Genomic DNA, 19,114 nt, shown 5'->3' with positions numbered 1-19,114 from the left:
TATGCATACAATATATATAAAATACATATATATATATATATATATATATATAATATCTTTATATCAAATTTTAGTATGGACTGATTGATCAATTCAAATCCAACCTCAACCTAACCTTGTGTATTCACTGTAGACTAAGCCCAAATTTACCTTGGGTTTGGTTCATATTCATGCCTTTATGCCCAAATTTTAAGGTTAAACATAAGTTGAGTTTAAAACCGGTCCATCCCGCCTGACACGAACCCCTACCAAGTCATATGGATTTTAGGAATACTGTACTTGTAAAACATGAAACATTTTGTTTTGAGACTTAAAATTATTAATACAAATGCGTGCATATATATATATATAAATTCGAGTTGGGTTGGGCTGTCCAACGTCTTAACCTTAACTCAACCCAAAGTCAAATCCAGTCAATCCTGACACTAACCCGATTGAACCTGACAGTAGAGAATCGAAAATAACTGCTCAAAAGTCCATCTAGGTAACATAGGACAGCTCCCACGGGAAGTCTGAAGATATGCAGAAGTCTCATTGATGCCCCAGACTAGAAATCCAGTCAGCTAGCTGTTTGGTTCCTCTTTCTCCACGTGTGGCTATTTCGAACATGAATTTGATGAGTTATCTGGCTGTCTCCATGGTGATATGGCAATCTTTAACTAGAACTTTTGACATCTGGGGAAGTTGGGGTAGCAATCATCTCTAGGTTGTCAACTGCGATCTTGGAATCACTTTCCATGCATCCAAAGTCAAAAGTCCAAACTATTCTGTATCCCTTCTGCGCTGCAATCTCATGGGCTTTTCTTTTCTGGCAGCCCATATTTCAGATTGACCCACGCTTGCATGAATGATACAAGAGTTCATCTGGGTTTTTTATGTTGAAGGAGTATTAGGAGAAAATATCAGCTGGTGCCTGGTGGAAGACAACCATCTTATCACGTAGTCAAGAATCTCTCAAGCACGGTATCGTAAATTTGTTATATATCTATGGTTGAAAGTTATTTCATTATACCACTGGGATATTCAAAAAACGGATTCGGTGCTTTTTATATCTACATAAAAATTAATATGAATGTAATAGTTAAGTTGGTTTCGATGTTATCTATATATACATATATACATTAGTTTACTAATAATATACAATATGTATCTGAGTCCTAATTAGAGTCCAATGATCTGAATGCAGCAGATGAAAATAAGCACAGTGTGATCAGACCAACATGCATTCATGACAAGGACACGGGACACCTACCGCTTGCTGCTTGCAAATGAAATATATTTTGGTCTTATTATTATTCATCCTTAATCTGGGCGAAGGATCCGAGACCCATGTCAGACCGTTGAAGGTTCTTCCTTTAAAATCTCTCTCTCTCTCTCTCAATCTATCTATATATAAATATAAATATATATATTATATTATATATATAGGACCCAAGCTCGAATCAATTGACAACATATAATAGGGGCGATGAGGATCGAACAATATTCGAGTCAGGTCCCTGAATGTGTTTTATTTAGTTTTGCTTTCCACTTATTTCAACATCATAATTCCAAATTGGATGAATCATGCATGTGCAATAAGTTATTTCATGTACAAATTATATTTCAAAGCATAACCCGTGAAAAAAATAAAAGAAAAAAAGTGAGCTATCGCTCTAAGTTCTAAAATTCAAGTGATCATGTTATACCTCAATAAGAACCTTCTATATATATATATATATATATATATATATATATATATATATTAATTGCGACTTGGCGTGCTCTAAGCTGATAATATGTGAGAATTTGAATAATCAAAATAATTTATGTATATCCTTAACGGCTAAGAATATATAAGGAAACTTTTTCTAACCAAGTGGGAAGCGTGGATTGTGGCAATCCACACTGTAGTACTGGTACATTCTCTGCTTTGTTTTAAAGCATCCACCAATTTCATAAAGGTAGATAAAGATAAAGCAAGTTAAAGAATCTTGAAATAAAGCTAATTGCCTAGGAAAAAGAAGAGATAAAGTTAATTAAACCCTTTATTTACAAAAGAGAGAGAAAAAAAAAATCTCTTCAAAACAAAAAACTAAAGAGTTAAAAAAGATGGCCCAACATCTAGACTATCAAGACTAGAAGCAGCAAGGATGCAGAAGTGAAAGACACAGAGAACTAGACCTAATAAAGCTGCTCTCTTCTGTCACGCAACCATCTCCACCTGAAAAAAAGAATAAACCAGAGGCATCTCTCAGTCTCGGCACTAAAAAGATCGAAACAACATAGAATTAATGCAGAGCTGAAAAAAGATGTTTCAACTTTGTGTTTCAAGTAATTAAGGCGATGGCTGAGAGAAGGAATTAGAATTAGGTGGCACGCACGGCAGTCCACTTACCAGTAAAAGTCCCATCTTGGTCGGACTTTGCTCATCCGATTCTCTCCGTAGGGATAGTCAGTTTCGGATCTTCTGCTGTTGCGGAACGCGCAGCATCCGATGGAATAGATACAGATGAGCAAGACAAGCATTACGACATTAAGAACCGACAGTTTATGCCAGTCTCTCCTCACTTCTTCCATAACCCCAGCCTTGCATGAGTCGCATTCATAGCAGAGCAAAGTCGCCACATTATTCCATCGATAGCAGTCTGGGTCTTGAGCCAACATGGTAGCTGTGCCATAGTTGCATGACGTCGGGGGCTTGCAGCAGCCAGACTGAATCCAAAATCACAAATAAAACCTGCTTAATTTTGGTGAATCTCTGCTTATTGGGCAGTAGTAGTTGGGCACAGTTCATTCATGTAAAAAAAAACTAAACAATGGGAGTATTTAAATCATCTTCCTTATTCCTTAGAGTTATTTGCAATTGAAGAACAAGCAAAAAGATTCTAGGTAACTTTACTATCTTTTTTTTTTTTTTCTCTCTTAGAGACTAGAGAGGAAGTATTAATTCAAGAAAAGAATAAAAAAGGGAACCCCTTTACTTGATTAATTCTCAGCTCAACTGGGATTTTTTGCGACTAATAAATTGTCAACAAAAAAAAAGCAAAAAAGAGGAAAAAGAAAAAAGAAAGAAATAGCTAGGTGAAGCAGAAAACGTACAGCAGGAGAAGAGAAGATAGAAGGAGGAGAGAATCGATGAACCTGTATGGGAGAGAGGTCCCTCTCTAGATAATCAAGAGGCGTCCAAAAGGCGAGCTTGGAGCAGGTCTTGGAACCCAAGATACAAGTCCTGATGGTGGTCCAATAATGAAGATCCTTAACTCGGTTTCTCAACCAGGGTGAGTAGTCCTGGAGCCTATATTCTTTGTAAACCCGACCGGGCACCTGCACCCCTCCACCCTGGCTGGTGACGACGAAACCGAAGATGGTGAAGGAGAGTAAGGTGGCGATGAGAACCAGCATCACCACCAGGTACACCCACAGAGCCCAAGCCACGTTGAAGCAAGCCCCTATAAAGCCGGTCAGAGAGACGATGAGGACTACAAACCCGATAACCAGAAGCGGCGTCTGTAAGAACCCTTCGCAGCTGGTGCTATTTCTTGCCATCCACAGCCCTCCACCTATGATGGGTATGGAAGCCAAAAGCGTGAACAGGTTCAAGAAACCGATCACTGTATTACTGAACCGATACATCTCTTCCCTCTTTTTTTTGAGTTATGTCTTCCTCCTTACACTAACAACAAGTACTTATATTCTCTTCTTCGATCGCCTATCTATCCTTTTCATCTTAAAGGCTAAAGTTCTCCGGCTCTCTCTCTCTCTCTCTCTCTCTCTGAATGAAGGGCAGTGCTTGCTGCTGGCCTGCTGCTTCTTTTCCTTATTGAAGACCTCGCTCAATTATTCTAAATTGTATGGAACCTTTCTTTAGTCGACAGTCGCGACTGGCCGACTGCTGCTTTCCCTTCTTTCATTCATCCACATACATTTAATTTTATATGCCGAGAAGTGGGAATCATCAGTAATTTCATAAATTGCAATTTGCAACGTAGGAGATGACAGAATGGACTAACAAGAAAGATGCAATTACCAAATGGCCCTTCTCATCATTGTTCGGGACTTTGGGTTACGTTTGGCAGTAGTCACAAATTTGCTCTCTAGCTACTTTTATTGTTTGGGTAGGTTAGATCAGTGTTGTAATAAGACTCAGATCGGAGTACCGGACCTGATGGTTGGACCGTAAAAACCAGGAACTGATGGCCTTTCTGAGTTTCGGTTAATATGATGGTTTTCACGATCGAGTTAAATGGATTAACCAGAAAAACCATGATCGATGGGGAATTCCAATTTGTAACCCAGTTCAACATTGGGTTAGATACAGGAAAAGCAACTGTTTTAACGTTTAGCTTTAAGTGGATACGGGCTTAAAGATCCTTGAGTTATAACTGGTCTAGACCACAGAAGGCTTAAAAGGGTGGGATTCAGTTGGAGTTCCAGATGCAGATGGGGGTTTTGGATAAGAATTTAAACCCGAGTTGGTCAGTGGATGAAATTGAAGCATAGTTGAGACTCGGGACAACTACACTAGGTATCAAATCAGCGGCGTCGTTCATAAATGAAGTTTGGAGTAGGACGTATGTGTAAGAATTAGAATGAGTGGTTGAATTGGTACATCATGAAGAATTAGAATTAGAATATGTGGACCTTTAATATTTTTTTCCCCAATAGAATGGATTTGCATCTGTTAGGTTAACAACCCTGGAAACCCGTAAAAGAAGTGAGAATGGTGGGTACTCGGTGTGAAACAAAAGCAAGTTGCTTCTGGGGCTTCTGATTCGGTAGAGACTAGAGAGATATGTTATTTTCTTGGTGGGGAAGTATAAAGGAGGAGATTTTTTTTTCTTATCTCAAATTAATCTAACCTCTTTTAATTTCTTCAAAGTTGATAGCTTTGTTCAAGCTCGTGGTTTAATGTTGCAGCCTTGCAGGCGGATCCACTGAATTGTTTATTGAGCTCTTCCGGTATTATTCCTTTTCTGGCATCATAGATATTGCCTTTTCCATCATCCATCCTCTTTTATTTATCGCTTCTTCCCTTTTAACCCGTGTGTGTATTATTATAAACTATATATGTAAAATAAATGGTAAATTACATATAGGTACATGTACTTTCCGGTAGTCACAAATAGATATCTTGAACTTTCAATTGCAACACTTGAATATTTTAAACTCTCAAAAATAGATATTTGAGACCATCTATTAGTGTGAGTGTGGTGGTAAGGTTATGTACACGATCTCCTTGAAGGATGAAGGAAGGCTAAAGACTCCAATTGATAGAATGATGTCCTCATTATGAATTAGACCTTTATTTATAGGGAGAGATCTCAAGGTCCCGAAAGCAAAGAGCTAAAAAGGGTTTGACTCCCACTAGGAAAGGGAATATTTAATTCAGTGTCAGTTATCAAGGAATACCGTTAGTGTTTCTCCATGTGTCTTATGAGATATTTCAATGACAATGTTTCCTTTATTCTAATGATTTTCATAATATACATATGCTATTTTCTTTTGCGAGTCTCCTAGACTGACGTGGCACGAATGACATCAATACTAATCTCATGTGTCTTTTTAATCTTACTAGGCATTCTATCACACACGACATTGGTGAATCATATGTTTCTTTGCTCATCTTCGACCTATAGTGAACGTGAACTTATCACAGTTTTGCAATGGCTTTGAACTCATTGCTAGGGATCGCAATTTTCTCCATTTTTCCAATCCCTGTGGGGATCCGGTATGAATCGGGTGAGGATGGGGATGACTTTCCCCCTCCAGGGACGAGGATGGGGAAATTTTCATCCCCGTTAGCAGGGATGAGGCCAGGACGGGGAGAGCACTCCCCGCCCCGCGAGGATCCCAATCCCCACCCCATGGGATTCCCACTAATATATGTTTAAAATATAGAACCCGTTTTATTAACAATATTTTATTGCAAAAATTACTCATATGCAAAAATTACTAAATAATAATGAAAAAATACCAACAATTAATTAAAAATCTGAAAAATTCTGAAAAACCTAAACGTAATTTAAATATTGAAAGTAATTAAAAAAATATTGAAAGTTAACAGTATTTTATGTTAATAAGGGTATTTATTAAAAATAATTAAAAAGTACAATTAATAGGATTTTATTATTAAAAAATACCAAAATGTATTAAAAAAAACTAACCAAGTGATTATTTTAAACAACATTGCATTCTTTCCTTAGTTATAAGTATTGTTTATTTTACTTTCGTTGATAAATCTAGGAATGGCAACGGGGCGAGGATCATATTCCCCGTCCCCAACTCTGTTTATGAAATTAACCTCCGTCCTCGTCCCCGATCCTCGTTGGGGGTAAAATTTGTCCTCCATCCCCGATCCCCGAATTTTTTTAGATAACAATACTTATTTGAAAAATAAATTTACTTAAAATAAATAAAAAAATTTAATTATAAATATTTTTTTAAATATGTTTTGGTATATATATATATATATATATATATATATATATATATATATATATACATAGACCGAACCGGGGACCTCAATCCCCATCCTCGACCCTATGGGATTGGGGAAGTTGGGTACCATTGGAGACCGAACCGGTCAGGGGTCCGGTTCTCAGACCCAAACGATCGACCCATTCTGACAAAAATATTAATAAAAACAAAAAAATGGTCAAAACCGTTTGAACGGTTTGAACCATTAACCGCACGGGTCAGCAGTTTGCTGACCAAAATCAACGGTTTTGGGCAAATCCAAACTGGTCACCTAACCGGTTCCCGGTTTTTCGGTCTGGTTTTGAAAACCATGGTATTTAGGGTACTGTGGGCAGAATAAATTGAAAAGAGAAAAAAACATAACTTGGGGCATTCCGAGAATTGAACTCGGGACCTCTCGCACCCTAAGCGAGAATCATACCACTAGACCAAATGCCCGTTTTGCTAAATTGGCTTTTGTTATTGTTTTAATAGATAATTCATCACAAAGCAATATTATTCCTAATTCTTATTTTCTGGAGGGCGAAGTACTGAAGTATAGGCTATTCGACCCTTTGTTTGGTCGTGACGTGATTGCCACACAAGGCACCAATGGATGCTAGCAATTTCTCAATCAACGTCTCGGTTTACAAGATACAGAGTTTATAACATTATGGATGAGAATCATGGGGTGATGGGATAAGGAATAAAACATTTACAATTGCGTTACTTTCTTTCCTACATCATCCTTCTCGGTTTAGGGATTTTTGGTGCATTTTGTTTTCGGATGATTTTTCAGGAACCTGAAAATAAGAAAGAAACAGAAAGTTGAGGGGGAGTTCTAAAGGATTTAAGGTCTGTTTCTCTCTTATTTTTCATCAAACCCTTTAAGGTCCGCAGCACTCGGCACAATTGAACAAATGGGGTTTGGGGGGAAGGTGGGGAGCTCTGATTTTTTATTTTTTTCCATAGTCATGGGGATCCTTGAGTTGGTGGTTCTGCACTTTCATCTCACGGAGATGCTTTCTTGTATAAATATTCAACATCAAAATGAAATTAAGCAATATGCATTTCAATGAAGCACAGGCCTTGTAAAGAATCAATTTCATTAATATGTAGTATGACATTAACTAACCTCCAATGCTTCTCAAGGTTGTGCCTTCTAATAATTTCTAATCATGGCAAAGCCTTGAGCAGTTCAAAATTTGTTCACAGTGGACTATATTGGCTGAAAATTTTACATATGTATAGAATCATTAAACTACAAAGATAGTGGAAACCATGTGATTAAAGGAGATTAGAATCCTTGCATGAACGTAATGCTATCACCATGCATGAACTGGGTGTGCAGGTCCTTCATATCCTTTTATTTCTTTCTTCTGGAGCCCCCACTCGTTAACTCTTCTATAAATCAATCTTCCTTATTGTTGGGGGAACACATACCAATCAGATTGAATGCGTCAGCTAGGCATTGGCTTATTCTCTAAGAAAGATTTAAATAATATAAAAGCTTCTCGAGGACGATGAAGTGGAACCTCATGCCCAGCACCTGTTACTGTCACAAAGGTCAGGCCTTTGTACACTTGGCTCCACCCACCAACCTACATCACACAGGACAGATATATAAATACCATGACAAAAAAATGAAGGGGCTGTAAGATGGGTGTAATGTAGCATCCCATATAAAAATGGAGATCCTGAGATTGCAGATTACAAGACTAACCTTTCCATTGTCATACCAGGGATACCAATTGATAACTGTTGGTAGCTTTAGAGCATCAATAGAGTATCTAGTTGCAGTCACAGGCACCACTGCATCGGTGTCTCCACTGCAGGATGTGTATAATCACGAGCCACAATCAGATACAGGAAGCATAAGAAATCCAAGAAATAAGGCAGCTGAGAATCTCTCCTGATATACTAGCCAACTATAAGAATTCCATGTTTCTACATTGTTTTTTTAGGGTTTTGTCATTTGGGCTTCATGCCAAAACAAAGTGAATAATGGGGAAAATCTTGCACCATACTGTCCACAACATGAATGAGACTCAATGTCATCAAAATTAGTCTTAAAATGTTGCTAAAAACAAAATTTACCAAATATGGATTCAGTACCTGTAAAAGTATTATAATGTGAAAACAGTACTAAAAATAATGCCCATCAACAAAACGTCACTCAATCCATCAAAAAATGGCAGGTAAGAGGAAATCTTGAAAAAAAAAAAAGGAATTGAATCCTGAAACTGTCAAGTAATTGAGTGAAATTCTCTAAGAAATTGAATTCATGTGTTGCAGGGAAGTTTGAGCCGTGGAGCCAAAACCAATATTATAGTGATTAGACCAGATTATACTGATTCTTTTTTCAGGAATGAAGTTGAAAATTTCCCATTTGAGTTGGGGCTTGTTTTCTACAAGTTTCAAGCAATCCTCATCCATCCACTTCAATTTAAGGTTGTTGGTCCCTTGAGGGGAAGCATGGAGTTGCATTTAAAGACATTCTGAGCCTAAATCTGGAACATAAAATACAATCAACAATTCTTCTCATAAATCAAAGCACAAGGTGGATGATTTGGTTTAGAATTTTATTTACCCCCTCCCGAAAATCTTTGTGCATTAGAACTTCCGAAAAATCGATTGTCACATTAGTAAGGTAAACCCAACCTTAAATGTCTGATTTAACTCTAATGTATGCACTGCTGAATGTGCTAAACCTGTATATCTGCTCTATATTTGGTTGGAGTAGACATGCATATCTAACAGGATGTGGGTCTTGTGGCTCTTGGGAGAAGATTGTTTGGACCTATGTCAAATACAAAATAATGTGTATCACAGTTTACCTTCTCTCCAGTGAAGTTCGTGCTTAAAGCAATGCATTTATCAATGCCAGTTGCTATAGTTCCAAATGGACAAGAACCCTATTGTTTTGCACTCACCAAGAAGTCACTTGTACACTATAGGCACCCTCATGATACATGAACCTCTCCACATAGATGGGTGAACAACCAACCAACCTGGATGTCATTATATTTGTCTTTTCCATCTCTACATTGTAATGGTAAATAACTAAAAGAAAGGAAGATGCAATGAAATAATGTAATAGAATTTGCTAATTCCTTACAAATAATCTTTTCTGCATATTAAGAAAATTAACATCATTTGATATAGTTTTCCGAGCATCAATTAGTGTAACACAGTTCATGCTAAAAGTTCTTACTCACCAATAAAATTATCAACCAGTCTCAACATCAACCAGTCTCAATTATCAACATCACCAATAAAATTCAGATGAGTTAGATGGAAAACTTACTCTTCTCCAACAGCATACATGGTATTTTTGCACAAAGAAAAAGAACAATTGTCTTTTCTGATGTGGCAGTTGTTTTTGTTTTATGAAACAAAATGATACATATTAGCCAACACCCTCAAAATTAAACAGGATAAGAAAGGTACAGTAACCAAGGAGATTGTGGTCCACACATCCACCCAAAACCTTTAAATCTTTTACCGGTTACCACATGTTTGGGAGTGTGTTAATATGCTCATTTATTTATGATGGGGTTTCTGCATTGAACTGGTAAAATGTGCAGAATGAATTTTTCCTCCCCTTCCTGCATGCTGGTGAAATTTTCAGAGATGACAGAAATGAAAGAGAGAGAGAGAGATGATGTGTATTGAACATATTGGAGTTTTATCCAAAAATTTGACTGTGTGGCTAACCACTTCTGGGAAAACGAAGTTTGCCATTCTTCAGTAAGATTACTATCCTGAGTTAATACAGTCATCACCCCTTTTAGGGAAGGTGGCACCTTGTGGGAAAAAAAGGTGATGCGTGATCATTCTCCAAAGGTTGAACTTTGAACCACTGGAGATGAACTAATTTTACCTATTCAGATGATGGGAGACAATTTGGGCCCTACAATAGATTTAAGTATGATTTGTATAAACCACAAACAGTATACCTGCATAATTTGAAACAAAATAAAGGAAAGAAGCCAAGGTTTATTACTAAAAGTTATGCCAAGGTTAAGGTGTGTGAACTTCTGGCATATGAGAATGACATTGTCACATGGATCAAGTGTGAGCTATCAATATTTATCAAGCATAATCAAAGTATCAAGGAGACCGTGAATTGTTAGAACTACCATCTTTTTCTTTCCAATTAAAAAAAAATATCCGATTGATATCAAGTTACATTTTTTTTTGAAGTTCAAAAGTGGACCATGCAATGCATGATGTTTTAACAATGTTGATATGAGAAACAATGTCTATTCCAGTATTCATGTCTACACATATATAAACAGCTTGACTTTTCAGATTATTGGTATTTGTACCTATAAACCATTGAACTTGGTAAGGTAAGTATCAAATCACACCTCTTCTGTTTATCAGAATCATATATGATTCATGAAAACATAATATTTAAACATACCATGCTGCTTATTTCACAAGTGCCAGTCCAGATCTGGTAAGCACACTCAGTGAGCACTGAGCACACTGAGTAAGCACACAACAAGAGTGTGTCAAACCTGTCCCACTAGTGTGCCACCCAATCCACCTTTGTGATGACTTAAGCACACTTGCAGGGTTGGTGTCACACATTGATCATGTGCTTACTCAGTGTACTCACCAAGTGTGCCTACAAAATCTAGGCTCCACATGCACATCGACCAGCAGTTTTAGAAAAGCCACTATCTACACAAATATAGCTAACTCATATTCAGAGTTATAAAAATAAAGCAATTTTTTTAAACAAAAGTTACGCAATCAGGTGATGTAATGGGAAAATAAATAACACCTTATCAGTTACAAGATATCATTTAAAAAGTAATTGAAAAAAGGGGGTTAAAAAATGCACCTGAATACCCAAATTCGGAGGCCAGCTGCAATAAGCTCTTGATAAATAGGAAGCATTGATAATGGAGAATCTGCCCAATAGTCCCCAACAATGTCACTGCAACAAAGACTCAATCAACTGTTTTATCACAAACTATTTTGCAAAAAAAAAAAAAAAAAGTCCAGCCAACTTCTAAAATGAGACTGTACCTGCATGTTTTCCACGGATAGGAAATGCCAGTTACATTGGCATGGAGTGATTTTTGCACTTCTGGTTGATTAAAGTACATTGTAGAGTACCTTTCAGTGCAGGGATCATATGCTCTGGTCATCCAAGGCTGAGTTTGAACAAAACAGTGTTAATGTAACCACAAAACCACTAAGGAGTTTCTAACAGATGAAACCAAATAAAGAATTTTTAACTCCAATAGTGAAATATATATATATATATATATACATATATATATGATCATCCCCCCAAGAGGGAAAAATATTAATTATTGGCATGCAATTTAAAGGGAAAGGACAATCAATATGACCTTTGGCCACCTATATCCAAGTAAAAAATGGACAGGATAACTGCTTCAAACTCTGTTTCTTTACCACCACCTGAGGAGTTGAGTGGGATAAATTTATTGACAAAATAATTGGTTTAAACCTCCTGATCAAAGCCTAAACCAGTTTGTTGGTGTCTAGTCTTACACTACCAGGGAATATTTGTGGCAAAGTGTTACCATGGTTTGGGTGAGCTACAGGCATACTACTTTTTCTTGGAGATTGATAGTAGTCTCTCGACTCTCTCCCTATAAGCTATAGGGAAGGTGACATGCCATATCAGCAGCAAATCACTAAACAGAATCATTTGAAAGGAAGACTATCTATGTAGGTCAGGTCTGTCAAAATAAAGAAAGATGAGACGAAAGAAAATTTGCATTGCATGTCAACCCTTGCTTCTCTAAAGGTAGAAGTCAGGGGCACAAGGGGATGGGACTTGCACAAGTTACACTCAAGAAATTAAAGGGTTTAAAAAATTTGTGCTTGTCTGTAAGTTTAAAGGTCCTGTACGGATAATTGCAGGCTACACTAAGAAATGGTGGCCAGAAAATAAACTGTCCAAGGAGAACCATGAATTAAGATATTCCAGTGAGAGATGATGTTGGCACAGGATTACTTCGGTTATGAAGAAACCCATGTTACAGTAATGGCACAGAAAACAGCAACAATGTGTAGTTAAATGCAAGACATTCTTGGTTTAGATATCATAATGGTCATGAAGTAAATGCAGATAATGCTTAGACGAAGCCTTCCAGTAAATTACAGAAGTACGTGAGGGGGCTTACATAATGGCCCCTTAAGTTGTGCCTGAGAGATGCTGTGTTATTGCAAGGACGTGTAAATATGCTGTAAGGATCAATATCTCCGTCCTCTTTATCTGCAGCATCAAGAGCCTTGATGCATGCAACAGAAGGATGCTGTGATGATCCAAACTCACATGCAACTCTTAGATTTCGATAAGTAGCATCAGAAATCAAACCATGGGTCCACCAATACTCGAAAGTGCCCACATAATCGTGGTAATCATCAGTAACAGCATTTCCCACCTGAAAAGGCAGAAAGGAAACCAGCAAGCGCATAAATGTTTAACTGCAGTTAAGTACCAAAAGCCTAAGACATATCATGGAAAATTCTCACTGGCTTACCAAGAAACCTTTGAAATTAATAAAAGGATTCTGAATTCCCTTGTTTTTCTCGTAAACGAGTTTAGACAATTGAGGAACATAGTGACCTGAAACACGTAGAACAAAAGCAGCTCACTCTGCTACTCAAGGGATGAGTTTCAGGGACACCAAAACAAGAATTCATTAACTAATTAATCGATTTAAAAGGAGGTAAAAGATTTGAAATAATTATCAGACCTGCATAACTTTCTCCAGCAATGTAGAAGTCTCGGTGCTTATACTGGGGAAACCTTTCGATCCAATTGACAAGGAAAGCATATGCATCTTCAGCTGCAGATTCGACAAACAGAAATCCCAAAATTATCTAGAGATGCCCAAAAAGTAATTAATTTATCCTCCAAAATCCCAAAATTTGCAAAGGCCAATAACAGAAAAAGGTTCAAATCCAAACAGAAACAGAGAGAACAGAAAAGATATGCAGCACGAAGTAAAATGTATATTTATAAAGGTACCTGTTCTCTGGTCACCGGCAGTGTACAAGTCAGACGAAGTATTCGAATACGAGAAACCAACTCCTGCTGGAGATTCTAGGAAAAGCAGATTTGCCACTGTAAAAGAAAATTAAAGATAAAATAACTTGGATTAGAAAAGGCATCAAACGCGGCGGGAATGATCTCCCCGAAAGTTTTAACGAAAGAAGATGAGACAGTCTCAAATTTGACTTACAATTGTTCCAAGCGTAGGGGTTGAGGAAAAGGGTCTTTCCGTCTGAACGGATATGAAAAGGTCCGATCTCTTCGGCGGCTCCATAGGCCACCGATGAACACCCAGGCCCTCCATTGAGCCACAACACTAGTGGTCTCGACTCGGGCCGACGATTCGCCGGTGCCTCGACTAACCAGTAAAACAAGGCCCGGCCTGCCTGTTGATTAACTGTGACGTATCCTGAGTACTGAGAGAACCCAACATTGTTCGGCTGTCCCGGCAACTGGATGATCCTGTCTCTCTCTTGGTCTTGAAGTGGAGAAGAAAAACAAAAACAGGAATCCAGTAAAAGAAATGCAAAACCCAAAACGGGTAACAGAGAAAAATCCATAATCAATTAAACAATCGAAAGATAAGCAAAAGCCCAGAAACCCAGATCCCAAAACTTTTCTGTGTTTCTATAAATAACTTTTATTTACAGAGTCCAAGAAGATGGAACTTGCTGAAAGTAGTGCCTGTGTTTTCATCATAAATGAATGGAAGGGAAGAAAGAGAGGAATCAGACGGATGGGATGGGACTGGAGGATCAGTAAAGGACGGAAACTGAAGTTGCTGTTTGGTTGATATTTAACGCACATTAATCATACAGGGGCTGATACGCAGTCGGTGTGATGAGTTGTGATTGAGACCAGTAGCGCGAAGCATAATTCGTGTTCTTTTGCTGTGTGTTCCTCATTTTCTTATATTTATTAAAGTTTTTATCTGTTTTGGTAGTCGCTTTGAGATCGGCTTCAGTTCGAACAGAATTTACCACCTTACATTGGGAATATCTCCTACTTGACTGAATCCGGTTTCAGTCGGTTTAGAGAGAGAATTGACCAGGTGATATAAAAAGGAAGGAAGAAGCACATGGGGTTGGGGTTTCAATCGCCATTGATTGCGTTTATTGCAGTAAAAGATAAGCTGGAGCCTGGAGCATGCATATGCAAAGCAAAACACAAGCAAGCATTGCCTTTTTATTACAGCTTTCGGGGATTTTAATTTTTAAAAGAAGGAAGAAAATCGAGTTTTTAATTAGTCTTAACCGCTTAAAATCTTCATAATATCAAACTCAATTCAACTGAGATACCAAAAAAAGAATGCTTTTAAGTTTTAACTGGAGTACTACTTTCACAACAATGAACTCCCCTGTCTGGTACCACAGTTCCTACTCATCTGGTTTAACCCCACGGGTTGGACCGGGATTATTAAGATTTCTCTCTCCGTGGTAGAGCCGGTTTTGTGGTGGTGGACGAGTTCCGACTTCCGAGTTGGTTCATGGGGTGGGTCATGGTTGTCCCCTGCATGTCTCTCTCTCAGCTTTCACTTTTCCTTTCAAAAGAAAAAGCCTTTCTTTCCAATGGGAATATTCAATCCGGTCGTGTGGTAAGAGCTGAAGTGGCTCAACTCAATAACTATTATCACTTTGTCTTTTACTCAATATCACTTGTGACAAGTGACAACCCTCCATTTTTTACTTTTCCCAGTGCCGACATGCTACCAACAAAGCAGTCTGGATCAGGTAAGATGATCAAACATAAATTTTGACACCTGTCATTTAAAATACCCTTTATCATCATTTCAGCTAAAATATTAGGACCGAGCTTGGGCCTAATTTTTTAGCCCAATCCGCATATTTATAAATAATTTATATATCTTTATGTACATAGGTTATTTAAAAACATTTGATAATTGATGTTTTATATATTAAATAGAGATTTGTAGGATATTAAAGATTTTAATCCTATGGTCTTAGATCTTACCAACTTCTAATCTAGTATTTAATAAAATATAGAAATTATTAAATCCTAATCTTCTCGGCTCTCTCTCACCAATTTCACAAAACCACTGTGCTGTCCAATCTCTTTCTCTCTCTCTCTCTCTCTCTCTCTCAGACACACACACACACACCAAAAGATGGATCTTCTAGTGATGAAGATAAATCTGAAGTTTAGAGCAATTGCAAATTTTGAGCAAAATTGAAACCATTTTCAATATTTGATTACTTATTTATTTATATTAATTTGAACTATTTTTTCTTAGTTTGTTAATATCTTTTTTATTTCACTTTTTATTTGTAGGAGTTGAATGGAAGATGAAGCCCCTTATAGAGATGTTTAATGTTGTTTGTGGATGTTACATGACAATAGATGGTTATTTTTTTATAGATATTATAGGTTCTAGGTTGTTTTTTTGTTGATAGAAGAATTGGTTTGTTAAAATTATCATTTTGAGCATATTAATGACCAATTGAAACTTATAAATTACAAGGTATAATTATTTAATTTCTTTTATGTTAGTAGCTTTTATCTTGATATTAAGTTTAAAGTTTCTTACAAGTTACCATACTCTCCATGACAATAAGTGAAAAAAGAAAGTACAATTGTTTAATTTTGAAACTGAAATACAATAATTAGGCCTAGAATCTTGGCCTAGCCCGAGCCCATGTAGGGCTGGGTTGGGGCTAGGCTTATATTTTTAGGCCCATAATGCGGGTCGGGCTAGGCTTGGGCCTAGCCTAAGCCCATTGTTATTAAGGCAAAGCCCAACCCGGCCCATGATCACCCCTATCATCTTATCTTTTGAAAATTACTAATAGAATGGTTAAAACCAGTGAACGATTAACCAAAACTAGGTATAGAACTTACCAAGTTGGGTGTAGTCACTTGGGTGATTCTTGAGTGGTTGTGTTAACACCAATTTGTTTGATTATTGAAGTTTTGACCCAAAATAAAACTAAACTTCAATTTCTTTAATCCTAATTAAACAGGACTGATAAGATTAAGAAAACAAAACTGACTTAAAACATGATTAATGATTCCACTTGATATATTATAATGTAAATGTGCATATATAAAAAGTATGCAAAAAGTGTAAACGGGTACCATAATTGATGCATCTATATTTAGTTTGTGCCTGTAATTGTATATGCATGAGGAGGCAAATAAATTAACAAAGGCTTAACAAACTACCACGTGTAGTAAAGGATCATGCTTGCCATATCCATAGGTATTCCAATAAGAGCAATCCCTCCACAATAACTTGTATGAACCATGTGAATGTTCAACTTGTATCTGCAAAAGGAAATGGAAAACAAAACAATTATGTAATATGTTTCATTTAAATTAAAGAAACTTCAATGTATTTTTATATATCAAACAAAATCTTGAATGGAATTAATTTAAGTTGATACATAGTTCAATTAATGGAATTATGTTCAAAATAAAAAAATCAACGTGAGCATAAAAAACTATTAATTATTTCAATACTATCAATTGAAAAGAGAAAATTATTTAAGAAATCACCCGTTTACCAAGACAAAAAAAAAAAAAAAAAACGATGGAAAGTAATCAATCAAAGAGCTTTCAACAATGTGTACCCTACCTACAGTTATCCCTAATGTGTAATACACTTGGGGTATAATAAAAAATTAATTATGATGAAAATTAATTAACGTAACGTAGAATAGAATTGTCAGATAGTCCATTTACGATTACGAACATAGGTTATGGATGTAATTGTCAAATAATTGCAAGTGAGGCCTTCTGTTTCTTTTTCTCCTTAAGCAATGGCCAACCCCACACTTAAAGGAAAAAACAAAAGGTCTCACATGCCATTCATTAATTCACCTCTCATTAAGTCACATGCCATTAAGTCAAAACAAAATTTGACTCCCGGAAGGTCCAAATAAGTGGTGAACTAGATTTAAGACATTTATCACCTCTTATTAACTTATCATTAATCCCTCTCCTCCTTTTCATTAATTCCTTTAATTATCTTTTTTCATTAATTATACCATTAATTCTCTCCTTCAATAGCTCATGCCATTAATTCTTTCTCTTCTTCATTATCACATTAAATTACCTAAATACAATAACTTTATCTATATTTATAATTCTATATCCAAATTTAACTATAATTTTATATACATTAAATATATTTATATTAAATTATAATTATCAATAAAAAAAAGTTATATTGGAATGGATATATTCAATGATATATTATTAGACTAAATAATCTAATTTTTATGCTAACTAACTAAGTAATTTATATTTCAGAATAAATATTATTTAATTCAGTTAACAAATAAAACCATTGTTTTGAAAAATCAACTTGGAGGCTGAATAGTTTTTGCCTCTAGGTCATGGGTCAATGGTTCAAATGTCCAGGTTGGACAAATCAAACTATGACACATCTTCCATCTTTATATATAATACGATATAATATAATTACATTTTTGTGTGTGTTTATATCATTTTAGGTTCAATTTGTACATTTTTATTTTAGTTTTATTTTTTATAAATATAAAAATATGAGTTGAAAATTGAAATTTGATATCACAAAATGAGTTATTTTTTGTATAGCGGGGATTGCAAAGATTATGAAAAGTAATCTTCTAGAAATTTTCAATACATTGTATATTGTAACCCATGACTCAATGACTAGACCAAAGGATCAATGGTTCAACCACCTAGGTGGAATGGTTTTTGACAAAATAATAGATTCTAGGAAACCCAAAATTAGAAAATAGGGTTGAGTGATGGTTCGAATAGTTTAACCGTTTGAGTCAACGAAGAATTGAATACATTGAATAAAAAATCATAAAAATTATAACCCATTTTATATTTTCATTTAAATCCTATTTAAAAATAGAGAAAATTATAAAAACCTCTTTGGGTTTTCTAACAATCCTATGAACATCCCCTATATATGTTATGACCTTTACAAAAACCTTTCATATTGCTTTGAAAAAAGGTACAGATATTTTCCTTTTGTTAGCATTCGTTCTTAAATACCAAATTTACCCTTAATCAACTTTATTCATAAATAAATACAAACCAAAAGATATGTTGGTAAACAAGTATTTTTAAATAGGAATAATACAAAAATAATTACAAATCATAAAAAAATAAAAAATGATACAAATTTATCTAGAGCATAATAAATTAGCCACTCTCACTAAAGTGAGACTTAAAATTTGTGCTAGACATAAATAACCCCCTAAAAAAAGCTTGAGCTAGACTTAAATTAACACCTTTAATTGGAAATGCCATAAGCTGCTTTTCTCGATTTTTCATTTCTTCTAAATAAAACCACGGGTCCCAAACCGTACAATCTAATTTAGTATTCTCCTAAACAAAATCCTCCAGTAGTCAATCTCTTCTCACAACGTTTCACTTCAAATTCTAATCAGCTTTGCTTAAAGCCTTAAAATACAGATCCCAATTACCTAAAAGTCAGATTATTGTCCAATTCTCAAGCGGTTAAGAGTGTCCACACTCCACAGGCTGGATATTGGGTTGGGGCATGATGTTTTTAATTTTATTAGTAGACCGACCCGAGCTGAGCCAAGTCAATTGACAGCTGGTTTAAATAGTCAATGGAAATCCGTCCTGGCGGGTAGGGCTATTTAAGAA

The 19,114-nt window shown here is 36.1% G+C and overlaps 2 protein-coding genes and 1 non-coding gene across 3 annotated transcripts; all 3 read right to left on the bottom strand.

The window, feature by feature from the left end:
- Positions 1–1,954: 1,954 nt before the first annotated feature.
- LOC104594815 (tetraspanin-6-like) lies at positions 1,955–3,887 on the bottom strand. Its single transcript, XM_010255307.3, has 3 exons — positions 3,124–3,887; positions 2,378–2,694; positions 1,955–2,203 (listed from the first exon to the last, which is right to left on the bottom strand). Exons 1-3 carry the CDS (start codon positions 3,613–3,615, stop codon positions 2,164–2,166), a joined length of 849 nt encoding a protein of 282 aa, XP_010253609.1. The 5' UTR covers positions 3,616–3,887; the 3' UTR covers positions 1,955–2,163.
- A 2,938-nt stretch (positions 3,888–6,825) lies between these two features.
- On the bottom strand, positions 6,826–6,897 carry TRNAP-AGG (transfer RNA proline (anticodon AGG)). Its single transcript has one exon. It is a non-coding gene; the product is annotated as a tRNA-Pro (tRNA).
- A 630-nt stretch (positions 6,898–7,527) lies between these two features.
- LOC104594814 (serine carboxypeptidase-like 27) lies at positions 7,528–14,519 on the bottom strand. The gene is made up of 9 exons (XM_010255306.3): positions 13,677–14,519; positions 13,463–13,558; positions 13,188–13,280; positions 12,972–13,057; positions 12,612–12,872; positions 11,482–11,609; positions 11,294–11,389; positions 8,162–8,267; positions 7,528–8,039 (listed from the first exon to the last, which is right to left on the bottom strand). Exons 1-9 carry the CDS (start codon positions 14,044–14,046, stop codon positions 7,899–7,901), a joined length of 1,377 nt encoding a protein of 458 aa, XP_010253608.1. The 5' UTR covers positions 14,047–14,519; the 3' UTR covers positions 7,528–7,898.
- Positions 14,520–19,114: the final 4,595 nt, after the last annotated feature.

The sequence above is a fragment of the Nelumbo nucifera genome, chromosome 2, assembly GCF_055504915.1.
Source record: "Nelumbo nucifera cultivar China Antique chromosome 2, China Antique-T2T, whole genome shotgun sequence".
NCBI lineage: Eukaryota > Viridiplantae > Streptophyta > Magnoliopsida > Proteales > Nelumbonaceae > Nelumbo > Nelumbo nucifera.
The sequence above is the reverse complement of the archived record's forward strand: the minus strand, read 5'-3'. Positions and strand labels throughout refer to the sequence as shown.

What these genes read in the sequence shown, in the direction of transcription:
- LOC104594815 (XM_010255307.3), bottom strand. Translation starts at nt 3,615, where the DNA reads ATGTATCGGTTCAGTAATACAGTGATCGGTTTCTTGAACCTGTTCACG. An exon ending in GGGACCTCTCTCCCATACAG is followed by an intron (nt 2,695 to 3,123) that starts GTTCATCGATTC and finishes TTTTGGATTCAG; the next exon opens with TCTGGCTGCTGCAAGCCCCC. An exon ending in CCAAGATGGGACTTTTACTG is followed by an intron (nt 2,204 to 2,377) that starts GTAAGTGGACTG and finishes TCTTTTTTTCAG; the next exon opens with GTGGAGATGGTTGCGTGACA.
- LOC104594814 (XM_010255306.3), bottom strand. Translation starts at nt 14,046, where the DNA reads ATGGATTTTTCTCTGTTACCCGTTTTGGGTTTTGCATTTCTTTTACTG. An exon ending in TTAATTTCAAAGGTTTCTTG is followed by an intron (nt 12,873 to 12,971) that starts GTAAGCCAGTGA and finishes CTGCCTTTTCAG; the next exon opens with GTGGGAAATGCTGTTACTGA. An exon ending in CTCCGAATTTGGGTATTCAG is followed by an intron (nt 8,268 to 11,293) that starts GTGCATTTTTTA and finishes CACATCCTGCAG; the next exon opens with TGGAGACACCGATGCAGTGG.